This window comes from Anolis carolinensis, unplaced genomic scaffold (genome assembly GCF_035594765.1).
Source record: "Anolis carolinensis isolate JA03-04 unplaced genomic scaffold, rAnoCar3.1.pri scaffold_15, whole genome shotgun sequence".
NCBI classification, from domain to species: Eukaryota; Metazoa; Chordata; class Lepidosauria; order Squamata; family Dactyloidae; genus Anolis; species Anolis carolinensis.
Genome location: NW_026943826.1, coordinates 8,548,797 through 8,572,088, shown reverse-complemented (window position 1 = coordinate 8,572,088; position 23,292 = coordinate 8,548,797). Strand labels below are relative to the sequence as shown.

At 43.5% G+C, this 23,292-nt stretch overlaps 1 protein-coding gene across 7 annotated transcripts in view; it reads left to right on the top strand.

The window, feature by feature from the left end:
* Positions 1–23,292, top strand: part of samd11 (sterile alpha motif domain containing 11) — a 168,944-nt gene that overhangs the window by 100,664 nt on the left and 44,988 nt on the right. For all 7 annotated transcript variants that reach the window (XR_010001387.1, XM_062965934.1, XM_062965937.1 and 4 more), the window contains one exon: positions 19,288–19,380. Coding sequence is in view for 6 of the 7 variants with exons in the window: in XM_062965934.1 (XP_062822004.1) it covers positions 19,288–19,380 (93 nt within the window). In the remaining variant the exon portion in view is untranslated. The remainder of the gene's footprint in view (positions 1–19,287; positions 19,381–23,292) is intronic.

The following is a 23,292-nucleotide window of genomic DNA, read 5'->3' as shown; positions in this document are numbered from 1 at the left end:
GATCTGCTCGGTTGGCAGCCACACATGTATTTGAATTGATTTCAACTCTCTTCCCTTGAGATGGGAGGAGAATTTTGAGATTCGTTGTCATTCCGTATTAATTCCGTTTCACACAATTGTTCCTGAAACCGTGTATTTGCCGCTCTCTTGCAAATCAATGCCTTAAATATGTTTTCCCACTCGCTCGCTCGGCATAATAATCAGAGAAGCACATTAATTACGGCGTCGAAACTGCCAGGTTTTCTTCGTGTTGTGTTTACCGTTGGCATGCGTGCGTTGATGTAAATGTATGTATGGAATGGAAAACATTCTGGCAAAAAATAAAACACTGGGATTATTTTTTTTTTTTGGAATGTTTTCCTCCCAACGTCTTGAGCTATAAGGAGGTATGGGAACAATTTCACACAAATGTCACTTGTGCTGCATGATACAATAGTAATAGGCCTATTTACTTTCCCCATGAAAGGATTATTATTATTATTATTATTATTATTATTATTATTATTATTATTATTTTATTATGACACAACAAACAAGATAGATATGCTGGATTTCGTATCCCAAAATCACAAGTCGAACACTTCCCAAGTGTCTAGGACTGTGTGATGTATTTTCGGATGATGCGTGCAGATCCCAGTAGGGTGGCCTTTTGCAGTTGGCAGATCGTGATTTTGTCAATGTCTATTGTTTCCAAATGCAGGTTTGTGATCCCACCAGTTCTTTGCTGCTGGGAGGTGGTACTTGAGGCATAAGTTCCAATGAATCATTTGGGCCACGTAGTTGTGCCTCTGTTTGTAGTCTGTCTGTGCAATTTTTTTACAGCAGCTGAGGTTATGATCAATTGTTTCGTCGGTTTCCTTGCACAGTCTGCATTTTGGGTCATCAGCTGATTTTTCGATCTTGGCCTGAATGGCCTTTGTTCTGATGGCTTGCTCCTGGGCTGCAAGGATCAGGCCTTCTGTCTCCTTCTTCAGGGTCCCATTCGTGAGCCATCACCAGGTCTTCTCCTTATCAGCTTTTCCTTCAATTTTGTCAAGGAACTTCCCATGCAATGTTTTGTTGTGCCAGCTGTCAGCTCTAGTTTGTAGTGCGGTTTTCTTGTACTGGTTTTTTGTCTGCTGTGCTTTGAGGAGTTTCTGATTTTTGACTTCAATCAAAGCAGGTTCTTCACTTTGCTTGACATATTCTGCCAGGGCATTATTATTATTATTATTATTATTATTATTAATTATTATTATTTTGTTTTTGACCCCGCTCCATCTCCCCGAAGGGACTTGGGCGGCTTACATGGGAAGAAGACCAGTTGGGGCCGGAGCTAAAGGTTCAGCTATAGAATTTTACTATAAAGTGTATGCTCTGTATACTCTGACTGTAGTGTGCTTTCAAGCTATAGGGTGAACTATAACTCCCACTCTGGTGAGTCAGTCCCCTCAAACCACTCCAATAGGTTGAGTTAGTCATGGGGGGTTCTGTGTGCCAAGTTTCGTTCAAGTCCGTCATCAATGGAGGTCACTGTTTCTCTGGTTGTGGGTGAACTACAACTCCCAGAAAGGAAGGTCAGTTCCCTAACCCAAACTCCTCCATGTTTCAAATTTTGGCATATCAGGTCTGTGTGCCAAGTTTGGTCCAGATCCATCAGTGTTTGGGTTCACACTGCTCTCTGGATGTAGGTGAACTACAACTTCCCCAAATCAAGGTAAATTTCTCTTAAAGACCTCCATTATTTTTTGCTGGTCATGGGGGCTCTGTGTGCCAAGTTTGGTCCAATTTCATCTTTGGTAGAGTTCAGGGTGCTCATTGGCTGCAGGTGAACTATACATCCCAGTACCTACAATTCCAAAATGTCCCGACCAATTCCCCTCAAAACCCACCAGTATTAACACTTGGGCATATTTATGCATGCCAAGTATGGTCCAGATCCATCATTATTTGGGTCTGGACGTAGGTGAACTACAACTCCCATAAATTCCTCCAAAGATTCTCGTAATTTTTGTTGGACATGTAGGTTCTTTGTGCCAAGTTAATTCCAGATCCATCGGTGATGGAGTTCAGAGTGCTCTTAGATTGCAGGTGAACTATACATCCCAGTACCTACAACTCCTATAAATCATGGTGAATTCTCCCTGAACCTCTCTAGTCTGTTCAGTTGCTGATCAATTCCTCCGTTTGCTCTGTGCCATAGAAAAGAATAGGTAAGGGTACCAGAAGAATCTGAAAAATGAACTTGACACAAATGTATTCAAATATATTGTGGATCGAAGGTCCACCTCTCTTGTTGCCTTCTCTCACTCCAGGACGTGGAAGTTGCCTTGATGGCGGACTGTTTCTTTGTGGTTGGTTTCCCCCTACTTTCGTCCTCCTCCCCCCACCCAGCCCCACTCCCTGTGGATCAGATAACTGCGAAGCTGCTTGCAAGGTGCTGCTCTCTTGCCACAAAGGGATTTTCTCTGTGAGCGCCGAGGGAGGGTGGTGGCATAAGGCCCTTTTTAATCTTAATTGAGAGCGACACACAAAGGGATGAGCGGGGGAGCCGGCGCCGCCGCCTCGACAAAGGCATGGCAGCAAAGCTGGCGGTTTGCACATCAAACACAGACTTAGAGCCTCCCTGAGAAGCTTGCTGCGTGTCGGTAAACAAATCCAATCCTTTCTATCCCGTTTGGCTAATTCACTCTGCCAGGGCGTGCAAAAAGCGAGGCCCGCGATGTGCGGTTGGTGGTGGGAAGACGGGGAGAAGGGACGGGGCCTGTCGTGAGCATTGCTGATCCTCTTCCGTGTCCCCAAGGAAATCTTCAAGTGTAGGCGAACAGAATTTTGGCGCACCCCCCCCCCCCCCAAACCATTGTTGCCAGTTGTGAGGCCACCCTGAGTCTTCTTCGTGGTGAGAAGGGCGGGACACAAGTATGGGAAATAAATAAATAAAATTAGGACAGTAAAAAAAGAACAGGGAAATTCCAGACATGAAACAATCAGGGCCAGCTAACACCTCCCAACAAAGGATCACCCCAGGCAGGAAGCAGCCAGGCTTTGAAGCTGCAAGGCCAGGGGTCCTCAAACTTTTGAAGCAGAGGGCCAGTCCACAATCCTTCAGACTGTTGAGGGGCCGAATTATCATTTGAAAAAAAAAACACGAACGAATTTCGTGAGGCAGAAGTTAGTGATAATCGTGACCTTTCATAGGGTTCCGAACATCAACAAGTCCCAGGTGGCTCTGGCAGCGAGTCAGAGGAGTCTTCCTTAGATAGAGATACAAGGTTAAGGTTAAGAGGTCATCGTCCCAGACGTTCTCTTAGAATAGCTGGCAAACGTGTGGGAACTCAAGGGCAAAGGAATGCTTTCTTAGCCTGTAAGCATGGTTAGATAAAAGAGAAACAGGGAAAAATAAAAAAAAATCAAAGCAACATTGATTTCGTGAGGCAGAAGTTAGTGATAATCGTGACCTTTCATAGGGTTCCGAACATCAACAAGTCCCAGGTGGCTCTGGCAGCGAGTCAGCTAAGTTCCTGCCTTGTCTATGCTCATGGAAAAGGACTCTTGCTTTTGTTCATGATTAGATCCGGTGTTTGGATTGCATTTTGGAGTTCATGCTGCCTTGTTTTCAGGACTGATTTGCTATATTAGAGACTTGGAACTATATTCTACAGATTGCCTTTGCATTTGGATTATTTCTTTTACTGACTGCCTTTACATTTGAATTATTTCTTTTACTGACTGCTTTTGCATTTGGATTATTTCTTTTACTGACTATCTTTACATTTGGATTATTGCTTTCTTTACTGCTTTTATTCAGACTTTGCTATCTTTTATCAGCACTGAGGTGCAACAGACAGACACAGAGGCAATTTAGCATTTTCCATCTTCCGGCTTCATGAGGGTATGCTCAATTCTGGCCACGGGGAGAGCTGCTGCTTCATTGTCCACTTGTGACACCGAGTCCTTGATGAAGTACTTCCTCATTATTCCACACACTGCTGGAGGTTTTGTGGTGTCGTAAATTAGTTAAATTAGCCTCCCCGTATAAAGTACCTAAATTTCCTACTTGGGCTGCATAGGTCAACAGCAAGCTAGATTATTAATGGTCGGGACACAGGCTGGTTTCGAACTCATGACCTCTCGGTCAGTAGTGATTTATTGCAGCTGGCTACTAACCAGCTGCGTCACAGCCCGGTCCATTTTTTTTCTTGGTGTCTTGGTTGTTAGACCTAATTTTTGGGGTTATTTAGGATGCCAATTCAGAAAATTGCATTGGATAGACCGCATCAGCTCTAGTTTCTTCTATATTATTGTCCACACTGAGATCCACAGGTCTCATAAGTTCGGGTTTTTGTTGTAGGGAGGCTATGCTGGGAGATATAGCCCCAAACGGTTAATTCCCAAAGATCTGTCATAGTAACTTTGGCCTTCCTGAGCCAGATCAATATCACTCTGTTGTTGTGAGGATCAAATGAAGGATGAGAGCTGCGTATGCCACCTTGAGCCCAATCGAGGAAAGACTCGCTGAAAGTGGAATGAATAAGTGATTCGTCGAGCATTAAAACTTTATTTTTAAATTTTGAGAAAGCCGAAAGGCTTCAGGATGCTCTTGTAAGACCCAATGGGGATACCATGGAACATCTGGGTTACTGTGAGTTTTCCGGGCTGCATGGCAATATTGCAGAAGCATTCTCTCCTGACATTTCACCCACATCTATGGCAGGCATCCTCAGAAGTTGTGAGGTCTGTTGGAAACAAGGCAAGTGGGTTGTCGAAGGTTTTCATGGCCAGGATCACATGGTCGTTGTATGATTTCTGGGCTGTCTGGCCATGTTCCAGAAGCATTCTCTCCTGACGTTTCTATGGCAGGCATTCTCAGAGGTTGTGAAGTCTGTTGGAAACAGGCAAGTGGGGTGTCCAGGGTCAGAGAAAGATGTAGGTAAAACATCAGGAGTGAACACTTCTGGAACATGGCCATACAGCTCAGAAAATTCACAGCAACCCAGCGATTACGGCTAATAATAATAATAATAATAATAATAATAATAATAATAATAATAATATCTTTATTTTGTATCTATTGACATAGATTTCCTTCCAGGACGCTGGAAGGAAAACCATGAGTTGGTTAGGATCCAAATTGGGGTGCAAGTGTGGCTTAGCTTTTGTTTCCTCTCTTCGGTAGTTTGAGTTGTTATCTGTTCTCACAAAATGTTGAATTTATCATAGTGGAATAGAACCAATCGTAATTTCAAAATAGTGAGGAAGTGGTTGATTTGTGGATCATTTCGAAACTTGAAGGACCATCAATGAATTCAGTATTACAGACCAAGCTTCTCTCCAATTCTAAGGCGTTTCTGGCAGCAGCTGCTGTTCACCTTGCCTGTTGAAGACGAAAACACAGGGCTAGAATCAAACACATTTTTTAAGTTTAAGGGGGTTTTTTTATTGCTTTATTGTCTGAGGTTCACCCAAAGTCTGTACTTTCTGTTTGACTAGAACTAAGTGGGGACACATTCATGATATATACCGCATATACTTGAGTATAAGCCGACCCGAATATATGCTGAGGCACCTAATTTTACCACAAAAAACTGGGAAAAAGATGAAAGTGTGAAATGCAGAAATGCAGATAACTGTGGGAAGAGAAAGAGCTAGTGCCAGGAAAATTAGAAGGTGGGAGGGAGTCCTGCACAACAAATCTCCCCTGAGCCCGTAATTGCTTTGATTCGTCTCCCCCCCAAACGCATCTGGTCCCTGGCCAATTAATAGTTTCCCGCCGCCGGAGAGAGCACAGCATTCGCCACCGAACAACAAGTCACCCCGCCAGCCCCGTTCAATACCTCATTTCTACATCCGGGGAAGGGGCAGGCCTTGGTTAATTTATGAGCTGAACGCTTACAAGTCACGGCAGCTTTCAGGTTCCTTTCTTCCCTGCAATCCCACATCAAAACTGGACAAGTTGCAACACACACTGGATGGAAACTTATACATTTAGGTGTGCATGTAGGAGCCTCCGGTGGCACAATGGGTTAAATCCTTGTACTGGCAGGACTGCTGACCAAATGGTCAGGGAGCGGGCTGAGCTCCTGTCTGTCAGATCCAGACTTAATTAATGGCCATCTGTCAGGGGATCTTTGATGGTATTTTCCTGTATGGCAGGGGGCTGGATTGTATGACCCTGGGGGTCTTTTTCAACTTGATGATTCTATGATCTTCCCACACGTATGGAGTGGAGACTTCTCCATCTCAAACACATAAATAGGCCCTATGTTGGTCTCTTCTTGTGGAGACTTCTCCATCTCGGACACATAAGTAGACCTTATGTTGGTCTTTCCTTGTGGAGACTTCTCCATCTCGGACTGATAAGTTGACTCTATGTTGGTCTCATCTTGTGGAGACTTCTCCATCTTAGACATATAAATAGACCCTCTCCTTGTGGAGACTTCTCCATCTCGGGCTGATAAGTTGACTCTATGTTGGTGTCTCCTTGTGGAGACTTCTCTATCTCGAACACGTAAATAGACCTTATGTTGGTCTCGTCTTGTGGAGACTTCTCCATCTTGGACTGATAAGTTGACTTGTGGAGATTTCTCCATCTCAAACACATAAATAGACCTTATGTTGGTCTCTCCTTGTGAAGACTTCTCCATCTCGGACACGTAAATAGACCCTATGTTGATCTCTCCTTGTGGAGACATCTCAATCTCAGACACGTAAATAGACCCTATGTTGATCTCTCCTTGTGGAGACATCTCAATCTCAGACACGTAAATAGACCTTATGTTGATTTCTCTTTGTGTTGACTTCTCCATCTCGGACACATAAATAGACCCAATATTGATCTCTCCTTGTGTTGACTTCTCCATCTCAAACATAGACCCTCTCCTTGTGGAGACTTCTCCATCTCGGACTGATAAGTTGACTCTATGTTGGTCTCATCTTGTGGAGACTTCTCCGTCTCAGACACGTAAATAGACCCAATGTTGGTCTCTCCTTGTGGAGACTTCTCCATCTCGGACACATAAATAGACCCTCTCCTTGTGGAGACTTCTCCATCTCGGACTGATAAGTTGACTCTATGTTGGGCTCTCCTTGTGGAGACTTCTCCATCTCGGACACATAAATAGACCTTATGTTGGTCTCTCCTTGTGGAGACTTCTCCATATCGGACACGTAAATAGACCCTATGTTGATCTCTCCTTGTGGAGACTTCTCCATCTCGGACTGATAAGTTGACTCTATGTTGGTCTCATCTTGTGGAGACTTCTCCATCTTGGAGACGTAAATAGACCCTATGTTTGTCTCTCTTTGAGGAGATTTCTCCATCTCGGACACGTAAATAGACCTTATGCTGGTCTCTCCTTGTAGAGACTTCATCTCGGACACATAACTAGACCCTATGTTCGTCTTTCCTTGTGGAGACTTCTCCATCTTGGACTGATAAGTTGACTCTATGTTGGTCTCCCCTTGTGGAGACTTCATCTCAGACACATAACTAAACCCTATGTTGATCTTTCCTTGTGGAGACATCTCAATCTCGGACACGCAAATAGAACTTATGTTGGTCTCTCCTTGTGGAGACTTCTCCATCTCAGACACATAAATAGACCCTACATTGGTCACCTCCAAGCCCTGAAGGTGCTCTTGCTCCCTTCCCAGGTGTTCTCCCCTTTCTCCTAACCATCTCTGTCCACTTGGCATGCGTCTATGTGTGCACTTGTGTGTGATCTTCCTCTGTGTCCCGCTTGCTCGCCCTTCCCTTTGCCGCCCGTCGCTCTGCCTTTGAGCTCCTCGGGAAGAAGGCAATTTGAAGGCTTTCCGCTCCGCGCTCAGCCGCAAGGTTCTTTCTCCCTCAAGCCAATCAATGGCAGCCTCTTTGGCCCCGGTGGGGCTCGGCAAACATGAGATCAATAAGTTATTAGCACCATTCTGTCAGCTGTAATGTGGAGATTGATCGGGGCTGGGGCTTCTGCACGCCGCTTGGCACTTCCCCGGCCTGATAAAGATGACAGATTAAGGGAATAAGAAAAAGGAATTAAGGAGTCTGGCTGTCAAAGCCTGTCATGGCCCGGTGGGGGCCGAATGAGCGCAGCCGGACGTTTAAGTGACGCCGAGGGCACGGCTCCCCATGAAACCACCGTCTGTCTCTTCGCGGCCGCGAGAAAAGGCAGAGGCCTTGACGAAATGAAAAGCTCGCGGCTGCAGGGGATGTGACAAGCCTGGCATCCAAGTGGAGAGACCTCGGGGTCTCCCAATTTTGTGGGTCATCTCCCGCTGAGAAATGACGGCCAAATATCTCCAGTTTTGGTGGGTTTCAGAAGAGAATTGAGGATACAGTTATTATGTATTTAAAAACACAAACAAAGTTTAAAACTTGGCATTATACTAGATTTTTTTTACCAGAGACTGGCCACTTGGAGTGCCTCTGGTGTTGCTGCGAGAAGGTCCTCCATTGTGCATGTGGTCTGTGGTTTGCTCTTCTCCACACTGCACTGGAGCATTGATGTGCTGCAATGCACTGGTGGGATTCCTTCCCAGGTAATCCTCAGACTTCAGTATGTTTGTCTGTTCTTAAGATGAAAAGCACATGACTATGTTTTAGATGGATTAGGAATCAGCTGTTTTTCTCTGTAATAGGCAGTAAGAGCACCTAAAGCTTCAGAGAGCTTCTTTTCAACCATTTCAAAGCTCCCTGCTTGAGCGGTGATGGATTATCCATTATCTTGGTTTCCTTTCTTCGTCCTATAATGCAACCTGCAAGGTCTCCATATATAATATATACATCTATCTATATATATAAAAGAGTGATGGAATCACGGCAGCGGACAAAACAACAAAACTATTTCCCATACCACCATACTTCGCCACAGCAATGCATGGCCGGGCACAGCTAGTGACTATATGATCTATTGCTGGTTGGCCATCTGTTGGGAGGGCTTTGATGGTGTCTTATATCTAGCTATATCTCCTCTATGGCTGGTTGGCCATCTGTCGGGAGGGCTTTGATGGTGTGTTCTTGCTCGGTATAATAATAAGGGTGTTGGACTTAATGGTTCTCTTCCAAATCTATGACTATATGAAAGTATGCATCTCTTAGATCTATTATCTATATTTGATCTATGGCTAAATGGCCATCTGTCGGGAGGCTTTGGTGGTGTCTTCTTGCTCGGTATAATAAGGGAGTTGGACTGGATTAAGTTCTCTTCCAAATCTATCTATCTATATATATATCTATATATATATATAAAAGAGTGATGGAATCACGGCAGCGGACAAAACAGCAAAACTAAACACCCCACAACCTCAAAAACTAAGAGTGATGGAATCACGGCAGTGGACAAAACAACAAAACTAAACACCCCACAACCTCGAAAACTGACAGCACAACCCCTCATCCACGCCTCTAGGTTGATACAACAAAAACTACCACCAATTCCTCAATACTTTATTTCCCATACCACTATACTTCGCCACAGCAATGCGTGGCTGGGCACAGCTAGTCTATATGTATAAAAGAGTGATGGCATCATGGCGACCCACAAAACAACAAAACTACAGGCCCCCCAACCTCGAAATTTGACGACACAACCCATCATCCATGGCTCTAGGTTGATAGAACAAAAAGAAAAGAAAAATAACGACCTAATTAGAGAGAGAGAGGAATAATTGCTTTTATCCAATTGCTGCCAGTTAGAAGGCTAAGCTCCTCCAAGTTGGTCTCGTAGCAACCCAATAAAAAATAATTAAAAACACTAAAAAATAATTAAAAACACTAAAAAAATTAATACAATAAAATACTATAATAACAGAAAATAACTAAAAATAATACAAGAAAATAATAAAATATAATAAATAAAAAGATAACTTACAATAAAATTAATTAAAAAATACAAATAACGTCAAATAAAAATTACACAACAATTTTTAACCAATACCACCACCATTTTGCCACAGCAACACGTGGCCGGGCACAGCTAGTTATATTATATATGTTAATCTGATCATTGGCACAGTGCTCCAGTTTGGTGGACATCTCTAAGAGGAAGGGTGTGTTGCTTTTTGGTCAAAGGTAAATAAGAGCTTTGTTTACCTCTGCAAAAGTGTGAATGGTTGAGGATTTTGGGAATTGGAAGTCCGATGTACAAGCCTCAAGTTGAAAACCAGGGCTGGGCTTTAGCACAGCAGGTTAAACCACCAGCTGCAGTAGATCTTTGTCAACCAAAAGGTTGATAGCTCAAAGCCCCGGTCAGGATGAGCTCCCAGCTTTTAGCCCAGCTTTCGTCTACCTAGTGGTTCGAAAGCAAAATGTGAGTAGATAAATAGGTATCACTTAAAAGCAGGGAGGTATTTTAAGGCACTCCTAAGAAATGCCAGAGTGTGCATGCTAAAGAAGTGGCAAGATTGGTCTTGATATGGCAAATTCAACCCTTTTGCAGTCATTGTCTCTTTCAAACAGGCAAGCAAAGGCTGGTAATAAACACCTTTTTGTTTAGGCTTGGTTTTTAGGTTTTCGGTTTATTTATTTATCGTGTCAGATGCGAAATTGCTGCAATGTTCCAGTGGGATTCCTTCCCAGATCAGCCTCAGAGCTTGAGATGTTTGTCTGTTAAGATTAAAAGCACATGTCTGCATTTTAGATGGATTAGGAATTAGCTGGTTTTTCCTGTAATGGACAGTAAGAGCACCTAAAGCTTCAGAGAGCTTCTGTGCAACCATTTCAAAGCTCTCTGCTTGAGCGGTGATGGCACGATCGTCAACATAGATTAAACTCTCTGTCCCTTCTGGCAGTGGCTGGTCTGTGTTTTAGATGGATTCGGAATCAGCTGGTTTTCCCTGTAATAGGCAGTAAGAGCACCTAAAGCTTCAGAGAACTTCTGTTCAACCATTTCAAAGCTCTCTGCTTGAGCGGTAATGGCATGATCATCACCATAGATGAAACACTCTGTCTCTTCTGGTAATGGATTAGGAATTAGCTGGTTTTTCCTGTAATAGGCAGTAAGAGCACCTAAAGCTTCAGAGAGCTTCAGTTCAACCATATCAAAGCTCCCTGCTTGAGCGGTGATGGCACAATCGTCAGCATAGATGAAACACTCTATGCCTTCCCTCCTTACTTTTAGGAAGAGCCTGAAAACTTGGCTCTTCCAACAGGCCCTTGGCGACTGATTTCCATAGTTAGGGATCGGACCTGTTGCCTATTTTATCTTTATTGCATTTTCTACTACTTTAGCCGGCCATAGTCTCTTTGTGGACGCCTTCCCTAGCACTTTAACGGGACAATAGTTCCTGGTTCCTACCTCTCCCCCAATTGCATCTTACACTACTTGCACCTTCTCAGCCCAGTTCTTTTTAGGAGCCAACCCAGGATTTGATCAATTGAGTTGTTTTTACTGTTGAGTTTTTATATTGTCTGTTTTGCCTGGCCCTGGCCCCATGTAAGCCAGCCCTAGTCCTTTTAAGGAGACGGGGCGGGGTATAAAAATAAAATTATTATTATTATTATTATTATTATTATTATTATTATTATTGACACAACGACGTTGTATGACACAGCAAACAAGATAGTCATACTGGATTTCGTTTCACAAAACCACAAGTCGAACACTTCCCAAGAGTCTAGGACTGTGTGATGTATTTTCGGATGATGCGTGCAGATCCCAGCAGGGTGGCCTTTTGCAGTTGGCAGATCGTAATTTTGTCAATGTCTATTGTTTCCAAATGTCGGCTGAGATCTTTTGGCACGGCACCCAGTGTGCCCATCACCACCGGGACCACCTGCATTGGTTTCTGCCAGAGTCTTTGAAGTTCAATCTTGAGGTCCTGATAGCGGCTGAGTTTTTCCTGTTGTTTTTCATCTGTCACCTGGGATGGCAACATCAATTATCCAAACCTTGTTCTTTTCCACAACTGTGATGTCTGGTGTGTTGTGTTCCAGAACTTTGTCAGTCTGGATTCGGAAGTCCCACAGTATCTTTGCGTGTTCATTTACCACGACCTTTGCTGGTTTGTGATCCCACCAGTTCTTTGCTGCTGGGAGGTGGTAATTGAGGCATAAGTTCCAATGGATCATTTGGGCCACACAGTTGTGCCTCTGTTTGTAGTCTGTCTGTGCGATTTTCTTACAGCAGCTGAGGATATGATCCATGGTTTCGTCGGTTTCCTTGCACAGTCTGCATTTTGTGTCATCAGCTGATTTTTCGATCTTGGCCTGAATTGCCTTTGTCCTGATGTCTTGCTCCTGGGCTGCAAGGATCAGGCCTTCTGTCTCCTTCTTCAGGGTCCCATTCGTGAGCCAGAGCCAGGTCTTCTCCTTATCAGCTTTTCCTTCAATTTTGTCAAGGAACTTTCCATGCAATGTTTTGTTGTGCCAGCTGTCAGCTCTAGTTCGTAGTGTGGTTTTCTTGTACTGGTTATTTTTGTCTTCTGTGCTTTGAGGAGTTTCTGATTTTTGACTTCAATCAAAGCAGGTTCTTCACTTTGCTTTACATATTCTGCCAGGGCATGTTCTTCTTCTTTGACTGCTTGTTTTACTTGCAAGAGTATTATTATTATTATTATTATCCCATCTAGCAGTGGCTGGTCATTTGTGTAAATGTTAAACATAGATGGGTCAAGCACTATCCGATGAGGCAGGTCTTTCTGCTGTTTTCGCCATCTGCTTGAGCAGTGATGGCACGATCGTCAGCATAGATGAAACTCTTAGATAATGCAGGGTGTGATATTTAGCATTTAAGCAGAGGCTAAATGGTCATTTATCAGGAGGGCTTCGATTGTGGATGGCAGGGGGTTGGACTGGATGGCCCTTGGGGTCTTTTCCAACTAGCATTCTGTGATTCAATCATATCCATTTATCAATTGTATCTATCTGTCTGTCTGTCTGTCTAAATGGATAGTACTGGATGGCCCTTGTGGGTCTTTTCCAACTTTAGGATCCTATCATTTTATGATGTTTTAAGTGTCAAGGTGTGACGTTCCAGGGAATTATTTCCTCTGTTGTGTTTCGAAGCCTTTCATGGCCAGAATCACAGAGTTGTTGTGTGTTTTCCGGACTGTATGGCATATGTTCCAGAAGTATTCTCTCCTGACGTTTCGCCCACATCTATGGCAGGCATCCTCAGAGGTTGTGAGGAATATATGTCCATGTTCCAGAAGTATTCTCTCCTGACGTTTCACCCATATCTGTGGCAGGCATCCTCAAAGGTTGTGAGGAATATATCTCCATGTTCCAGAAGTATTCTCTCCTGACGTTTCGCCCACATCTATGGCATGCATCCTCAGAGGTTGTGAGGAATATATGTCCGTGTTTCAGAAGTATTCTCTCCTGACGTTTCTCCCACATCTATGGCAGGCATTTTCAGAGGTTGTGAGGAATATATGTCCATGTTCCAGAAGTATTCTCTCCTGACGTTTCACCCACATCTATGGCAGGCATCCTCAGAGGTTGTGAGGAATATATGTCCATGTTCCAGAAGTATTCTCTCCTGACGTTTCACCCATATCTGTGGCAGGCATCCTCAAAGGTTGTGAGGAATATATCTCCATGTTCCAGAAGTATTCTCTCCTGACGTTTCGCCCACATCTATGGCATGCATCCTCAGAGGTTGTGAGGAATATATGTCCGTGTTTCAGAAGTATTCTCTCCTGACGTTTCTCCCACATCTATGGCAGGCATCCTCAGAGGTTGTGAGGAATATATGTCCATGTTCCAGAAGTATTCTCTCCTGACGTTTCTCCCACATCTATGGCAGGCATCCTCAGAGGTTGTGAGGAATATATGTCCATGTTCCAGAAGTATTCTCTCCTGACGTTTCTCCCACATCTATGGCAGGCATCCTCAGAGGTTGTGAGGAATATATGTCCATGTTCCAGAAGTATTCTCTCCTGACGTTTCTCCCACATCTATGGCAGGCATCCTCAGAGGTTGTGAGGAATATATGTCCGTGTTTCAGAAGTATTCTCTCCTGACGTTTCTCCCACATCTATGGCATGCATCCTCAGAGGTTGTGAGGAATATATGTCCATGTTCCAGAAGTATTCTCTCCTGACGTTTCACCCACATCTATGGCAGGCATCCTCAGAGGTTGTGAGGAATATATGTCCATGTTCCAGAAGTATTCTCTTCTGACGTTTCGCCCACATCTATGGCAGGCATCCTCAGAGGTTGTGAGGAATATATATCCATGTTCCAGAAGTATTCTCTCCTGACGTTTCGCCCACATCTATGGCAGGCATCCTCAGAGGTTGTGAGGAATATATCTCCATGTTCCAGAAGTATTCTCTCCTGACGTTTCGCCCACATCTATGGCAGGCATCCTCAAAGGTTGTGAGGAATATATCGCCATGTTCCAGAAGTATTCTCTCCTGACGTTTCGCCCACATCTATGGCAGGCATCCTCAGAGGTTGTGAGGAATATATGTCCATGTTCCAGAAGTATTCTCTTCTGACGTTTCGCCCACATCTATGGCAGGCATCCTCAGAGGTTGTGAGGAATATATATCCATGTTCCAGAAGTATTCTCTCCTGACGTTTCGCCCACATCTATGGCAGGCATCCTCAAAGGTTGTGAGGAATATATCTCCATGTTCCAGAAGTATTCTCTCCTGACGTTTCACCCACATCTATGGCAGGCATCCTCAAAGGTTGTGAGGAATATATCTCCATGTTCCAGAAGTATTCTCTTCTGACGTTTCGCCCACATCTATGGCAGGCATCCTCAGAGGTTGTGAGGAATATATATCCATGTTCCAGAAGTATTCTCTTCTGACGTTTCGCCCACATCTATGGCACGCATCCTCAAAGGTTGTGAGGAATATATCTCCATGTTCCAGAAGTATTCTCTCCTGACGTTTCGCCCACATCTATGGCAGGCATCCTCAGAGGTTATGAGGAATATATGTCCATGTTCCAGAAGTATTCTCTCCTGACGTTTCACCCACATCTATGGCAGGCATCCTCAAAGGTTGTGAGGAATATATGTCCATGTTCCAGAAGTATTCTCTCCTGACGTTTCGCCCACATCTGTGGCAGGCATCCTCAGAGGTTGTGAGGAATATATATCCATGTTCCAGAAGTATTCTCTCCTGACGTTTCGCCCACATCTGTGGCAGGCATCCTCAGAGGTTGTGAGGAATATATGTCCATGTTCCAGAAGTATTCTCTTCTGACGTTTCGCCCACATCTATGGCAGGCATCCTCAGAGGTTGTGAGGAATATATATCCATGTTCCAGAAGTATTCTCTCCTGACGTTTCGCCCACATCTATGGCAGGCATCCTCAAAGGTTGTGAGGAATATATCTCCATGTTCCAGAAGTATTCTCTCCTGACGTTTCGCCCACATCTATGGCAGGCATCCTCAAAGGTTGTGAGGAATATATCTCCATGTTCCAGAAGTATTCTCTTCTGACGTTTCGCCCACATCTATGGCAGGCATCCTCAGAGGTTGTGAGGAATATATATCCATGTTCCAGAAGTATTCTCTTCTGACGTTTCGCCCACATCTATGGCAGGCATCCTCAGAGGTTGTGAGGAATATATGTCCATGTTCCAGAAGTATTCTCTCCTGACGTTTCGCCCACATCTATGGCAGGCATCCTCAAAGGTTGTGAGGAATATATGTCCATGTTCCAGAAGGATTCTCTCCTGACGTTTCGCCCACATCTATGGCAGGCATCCTCAAAGGTTGTGAGGAATATATGTCCATGTTCCAGAAGGATTCTCTCCTGACGTTTCGCCCACATCTGTGGCAGGCATCCTCAGAGGTTGTGAGGAATATATGTCCATGTTCCAGAAGTATTCTCTCCTGACGTTTCGCCCACATCTATGGCAGGCATCCTCAAAGGTTGTGAGGAATATATGTCCATGTTCCAGAAGGATTCTCTCCTGACGTTTCGCCCACATCTATGGCAGGCATCTTCTGAGGTTGTGAGGAATATATGTCCATGTTCCAGAAGGATTCTCTCCTGACGTTTCGCCCACATCTATGGCAGGCATCCTCAAAGGTTGTGAGGAATATATGTCCATGTTCCAGAAGGATTCTCTCCTGACGTTTCGCCCACATCTGTGGCAGGCATCCTCAGAGGTTGTGAGGAATATATGTCCATGTTCCAGAAGTATTCTCTTCTGACGTTTCACCCACATCTATGGCAGGCATCCTCAAAGGTTGTGAGGAATATATGTCCATGTTCCAGAAGGATTCTCTCCTGACGTTTCGCCCACATCTGTGGCAGGCATCCTCAGAGGTTGTGAGGAATATATGTCCATGTTCCAGAAGTATTCTCTTCTGACGTTTCACCCACATCTATGGCAGGCATCCTCAGAGGTTGTGAGGAATATATGTCCATGTTCCAGAAGTATTCTCTTCTGATGTTTCGCCCACATCTATGGCAGGCATCCTCAGAGGTTGTGAGGAATATATGTCCATGTTCCAGAAGTATTCTCTTCTGACGTTTCACCCACATCTATCGCAGGCATCCTCAGAGGTTGTGAGGAATATATGTCCATGTTCCAGAAGTATTCTCTTCTGACGTTTCGCCCACATCTATGGCAGGCATCCTCAGAGGTTGTGAGGAATATATATCCATGTTCCAGAAGTATTCTCTCCTGACGTTTCACCCACATCTATGGCAGGCATCCTCAGAGGTTGTGAGGAATATATGTCCATGTTCCAGAAGTATTCTCTTCTGACGTTTCACCCACATCTATCGCAGGCATCCTCAGAGGTTGTGAGGAATATATGTCCATGTTCCAGAAGTATTCTCTCCTGACGTTTCACCCACATCTATGGCAGGCATCCTCAGAGGTTGTGAGGAATATATGTCCATGTTCCAGAAGTATTCTCTTCTGATGTTTCACCCACATCTGTGGCAGGCATCCTCAGAGGTTGTGAGGAATATATGTCCATGTTCCAGAAGTATTCTCTTCTGACGTTTCACCCACATCTATGGCAGGCATCCTCAGAGGTTGTGAGGAATATATGTCCATGTTCCAGAAGTATTCTCTTCTGATGTTTCGCCCACATCTATGGCAGGCATCCTCAGAGGTTGTGAGGAATATATGTCCATGTTCCAGAAGTATTCTCTTCTGACGTTTCACCCACATCTATGGCAGGCATCCTCAGAGGTTGTGAGGAATATATGTCCATGTTCCAGAAGTATTCTCTCCTGACGTTTCACCCACATCTATGGCAGGCATCCTCAGAGGTTGTGAGGAATATATGTCCATGTTCCAGAAGTATTCTCTTCTGACGTTTCACCCACATCTATCGCAGGCATCCTCAGAGGTTGTGAGGAATATATGTCCATGTTCCAGAAGTATTCTCTCCTGACGTTTCACCCACATCTATGGCAGGCATCCTCAGAGGTTGTGAGGAATATATGTCCATGTTCCAGAAGTATTCTCTTCTGATGTTTCACCCACATCTATGGCAGGCATCCTCAGAGGTTGTGAGGAATATATGTCCATGTTCCAGAAGTATTCTCTTCTGACGTTTCGCCCACATCTATGGCAGGCATCCTCAGAGGTTGTGAGGAATATATGTCCATGTTCCAGAAGTATTCTCTCCTGACGTTTCACCCACATCTATGGCAGGCATCCTCAGAGGTTGTGAGGAATATATGTCCATGTTCCAGAAGTATTCTCTTCTGACGTTTCACCCACATCTATCGCAGGCATCCTCAGAGGTTGTGAGGAATATATGTCCATGTTCCAGAAGTATTCTCTTCTGACGTTTCGCCCACATCTATGGCAGGCATCCTCAGAGGTTATGAGGAATATATGTCCATGTTCCAGAAGTATTCTCTTCTGACGTTTCACCCACATCTATCGCAGGCATCCTCAGAGGTTGTGAGGAATATATGTCCATGTTCCAGAAGTATTATCTCCTGACGTTTCGCCCACATCTATGGCAGGCATCCTCAGAGGTTGTGAGGAATATATGTCCATGTTCCAGAAGTATTCTCTTCTGACGTTTCGCCCACATCTATGGCAGGCATCCTCAGAGGTTGTGAGGAATATATGTCCATGTTCCAGAAGTATTCTCTCCTGACGTTTCGCCCACATCTATGGCAGGCATCCTCAGAGGTTGTGAGGAATATATGTCCATGTTCCAGAAGTATTCTCTTCTGACGTTTCACCCACATCTATCGCAGGCATCCTCAGAGGTTGTGAGGAATATATGTCCATGTTCCAGAAGAATTCTCTCCTGACGTTTCGCCCACATCTATGGCAGGCATCCTCAGAGGTTGTGAGGAATATATGTCCATGTTCCAGAAGTATTCTCTCCTGACGTTTCGCCCACATCTATGGCAGGCATCCTCAGAGGTTGTGAGGAATATATATCCATGTTCCAGAAGTATTCTCTCCTGACGTTTCACCCACATCTATGGCAGGCATCCTCAGAGGTTGTGAGGAATATATGTCCATGTTCCAGAAGTATTCTCTTCTGACGTTTCGCCCACATCTATCGCAGGCATCCTCGGAGGTTGTGAGGAATATATGTCCATGTTCCAGAAGTATTCTCTTCTGACGTTTCACCCACATCTATCGCAGGCATCCTCAGAGGTTGTGAGGAATATACGTCCATGTTCCAGAAGTATTCTCTCCTGACGTTTCACCCACATCTGTGGCAGGCATCCTCAGAGGTTGTGAGGAATATATGTCCTTGGACAGACGCGAATGCGATGACAGTCCGCCTCTTCCCTCCTTGCCTCGATACCAACAAAACATGCCTCCCATCCTCCCTCCTCGACACTTCCCTCCCCAGCATTATTCCGAGAGGATATTGATTTTTTAAATCTGTACGAGAGAAGGGCAGAGCGGATGGAGGGAAGGGGGAGACGACCGGCGGTGCTGTAATTGTATATTAGATATTTTGGCTCTGGCTTGCTAGGATAAGAGCTTTCGCACAGTCGTTCGGGAGGGCTGGAGAAAGCTGGGAAGGCTTTGAGATCCGGCAGAGAAAGAAAGAAAGAGCGAGCGAGTGGAGAAACACTGAGGAGCTCTGTATGTATGTTTTCTTGCCCCCCTTCTTGCTCCTTATTACCAAGACCCCAGCTGTTTTGCATCACGGCATGAAACACGAGGACACACCCAGGGCACATAATGTAGTGATGTGATCGCCATAATTTCCACATTTATGGCTGGAAACGCTTGCCATTGATCTGTCCCTTGAGGCAAGCCTGTCTGGGTGCTCAGAGTGACTTCGTCCCCCCGCCGTCCCGTTCCCGCGTCCTCAACTATGTATTACAGAACGTTTCCCCCAAAGTCTTTGAATAATGTTTTGGATCTAATTCTCTTCCTCTCCTTCCTCTCCTTCCAGATGAAGTTTTAGGCAAGAGGCGAGCCTGTTCACCCAACAGCAACAGCGAGTGTCCCCTCGAAAGCAAGAAATCCAGAAGCGAGTCCCCAAAAGGTATGTCTCCTAACTCCTAAAAACAATTATTCTTCGCCCTCTAATTAGGAGTTTAATTTTCTTTTCTTTTTGTTCTCGGAACCTAGGGCCAAGCTTGTTGCCTTGAATTCATCTCTTGTTTTAACACTTTATTTGTATATTGACCTTTTATGACTGTTTTTATCGATGTTGATGTTTTATTGTTGAGTAATTTGCTTTATTGTTTTGCTTGCTTTTATATTGTTGTGTCTGGGCAAGGCCCCATGTAAGCCACCCCGAGTTCCTTTGGGGAGATGGGCGGGGTATAAGAATAAAGTTATTATTATTATTATTATTTTATTATGACACAGCAAACAAGATAGATATGCTGGATTTCGTATCACAAAATCACAAGTCAAACACTTCCCAAGTGTCTAGGACTGTGTGATGTATTATTATTATTATTATTATTACAGTAGAGTCTCACTTATCCAACACTCGCTTATCCAACGTTCTGGATTATCCAACGCATTTTTGTAGTCAATGTTTTCAATACATCGTGATATTTGGGTGCTAAATTCGTAAATACAGTAATTACAACATAACATTACTGCATATTGAACTACTTTTTCTGTTAAATTTGTTGTATAACATGATGTTTTGGTGCGTAATTTGTAAAATCATAACCTAATTTGATGTTTAATAGGCTTTTCCTTAATCTCTCCTTATTATCCAACATATTCGCTTATCCAACATTCTTCTGGTCCGTTTACGTTGGATAAGGGAGACTCTACTGTATTATTTTATTATGACACAGCAAACAAGATAGACATGCTGGATTTCGTATCACAAAATCACAAGTCGAACACTTCCCAAGTGTCTAGGACTGTGTGATGTATTATTATTATTATTATTATTATTATTATTATTATTATTATTTTATTATGACACAGCAAACAAAATAGATATGCTGGATTTTGTATCACAAAATCACAAATCGAACACTTCCCAAGTGTCTAGGACTGTGTGATGTATTTTCGGATGATGCGTACAGATCCCAGTCGGGTGGCCTTTTGCAGTTGGCAGATCATGATTTTGTCAATGTCTATTGTTTCCAAATGCCGGCTGAGATCTTTTGGCACGGCACCCAGTGTGCCCATCACCACCGGGACCAGAGTCTTTGCAGTTCAATCTTGAGGTCCTGAGAGCGGCTGAGTTTTTCCTGTTGTTTTTCGTCAATGCGACTGTCACCTGGGATGGCGACATCAATGATCCAAACCTTTTTCTTTTCCACAACTGTGATGTCTGGTGTGTTGTGTTCCAGAAATTTGTCAGTCTGGATTCGGAAGTCCCACAGTATTATTATTATTATTATTATTATTATTATTATTATTATTATTATTATTATTATTAATGTTTCATGGTTCTGCCATGTGTAGTTTTGTTGTTTTGCTCACTGCGCCCAGTTTTTTACTCTTTTATATATATAGATATCTGTGTGTGTATGGATGTACAGTAGAGTCTCACTTATCCAAGACTCGCTTATCCAAGGTTCTGGATTATCCAAGCCATTTTTGTAGTCAATGTCTTCAATATATCATGATATTTTGGTGCTAAATTCGTAAATACAGTAATTACAACATAACATTACTGCATATTGAACTACATTTTCTGTCAAATTTGTGGTATAACATGATGTTTTGGTGCTTAATTTGTAAAATCATAACCTAATTTGATGTTTAATAGGCTTTCCCTTAAATCCCTCCTTATTATCCAACATATTAGCTTATCCAACGTTCTGCCGGCCTGTTTACGTTGGATAAGTGAGACTCTACTGTGTGTGTGTGTGTGTGTATATATATATATATATATATATATATATACACACACACACACACACACACACACACACACACACACACATACATATGTATAGGTATGCATAATATATATGTATGTATATAAGAATATAATTTATATATATAAATGAGTGATGGCATCACGGTGACCCACAAAACAACAAAACTACAGGCCCCCCAACCTCGAAATTTGACAACACAACCCATCATCCACGCCTCTAGGTTGATACAACAAAAAGAAAAGAATAAAGTTCTGATTAGAGGGAGAGCAATAATTGTTTTTATCCAATTGCTGCCAGTTTAGAGGGCTAATCTCTGCCCACTTGGTCTCCTAGCAACCAACTCAGCCAAGGGACAGCCAGGGTTCAGTTAGGGGACAGGCAGATTTAGGCCTCACTTCCACAGATTATCTAATTTGCACTGGATTATATGGCAGTGTAGACTCAAGGCCCTTCCACCATACTTTGCCACAGCAACGCGTGGCCGGGCACAGCTAGTATAATATATAATACAGTAGAGTCTCACTTATCCAACACTCGCTTATCCAACGTTCTGGATTATCCAATGCATTTTTGTAGTCAATATTTTCAATACATCGTAATATTTTGGTGCTAAATTCGTAAATACAGTAATTACTACATAGCATTACTGCATATTGAACTACCTTTTCTGTCAAATTTGTTATATAACATGATGTTTTAGTCCTTAATTTATAAAATCATAACTTAATTTGATGTTTAATAGGCTTTTCCTTAATCTCTCCTTATTATCCAACATATTCGCTTATCCAACGTTCTGCTGGCCCGTTTATGTTGGATAAGTGAGACTCTACTGTATGTATAATATGCAAGAATATTATATATATATATATATTATATTATATTATATTTAATATATATTGTACTTGACCATCTTGATTTAGCATTGAATAGCCTTGCAGCTTCAAAGCCTGGCTGCTTCTTGCCTGGGGAATCCTTTGTTGGGAGGTGTTATTTCCTGTCTGGATTTCCTGTTTTCTGAGTGTTGTTCTTTATTTACTGTCCTGATTTTAGAGTTTTTTAAAATATTGGTAGCCAGATTTTGTTCATTTTCATAGTTTCCTCCTTTCTGTTGAAATTGTCCACGTGCTTGTGGATTTCAATGGCTTCTCTGTGTCGTCTGACATGGTGGTTGTGAGAGTGGTCCAGCATTTCTGTCTTCTCATATAATGAGCTGAAATAAGTTGAAATACTTTGGGGTTTTTGGTTGCTAACACTAAGAGAAGGCCCCTAGAACGGAGTCTTTTTCAGCCCCAGATACATGAGCTGGGCATCGAAGAAAGCAAAGCATGTCCTTGTCTCGATGCAGATGCGCTATTCCTTGGAGGCATTGTTGTTTTAAGTTCAAAGTAATTAGCAATCGATAACGCTCCTGCTGATTAGGATTGCTTGACCTGCGTTTCGACAGTGTAGCCTGCGCAACCGGCAACGGTTTCGCAACACTGGTTTCTGTGCCAATAATTAGCAAAACATAACTCTTGAGCTGCGCCCCTCCGAGGACTCTTTCCTGGGCCGTGGAGGAGGTTTCGTTGTTTATGGATCCTTCTTGCAGCTAAATGGATTTTTGGGTTGCTGTGAGTTTTCTGGCCATGTTCCAGAAGCATTCTCTCCTGACGTTTTGCCCACATCTATGGCAGGCATCCCCAGAGGTTGTGAGGTATACTGGAAACTTCCACAGACATATAAACCTTACTAGCCTCGTTTCCAATACACCTCACAACCTCTGAGAATGCCTGCCACAGATGTGGGTGAAATGTCAGGAGATAATGCTTCTGGAACATGGTCATACAGCTCAGAAAACACACAACAACCCAAAAATCCATTTAGATGGCCATACATCCCAGAAAACTCACAACAAACCAGTGATTCCAGCCATGAAAGCTTTCGACAACATACGAGGGTTGAATGAAAAGTAATGCCTCCACCTTCGTAACTCCTCAACAGATGGTAGTCCTGGTCTGCAGCAGGTCCTGGCTTGTTCAGTAGACTCTACAGTTCCATTTGGCGGGAAGCCTTAGCATTGAACGGTTGTGTTGTTAAAGCACGAAGTATGAACG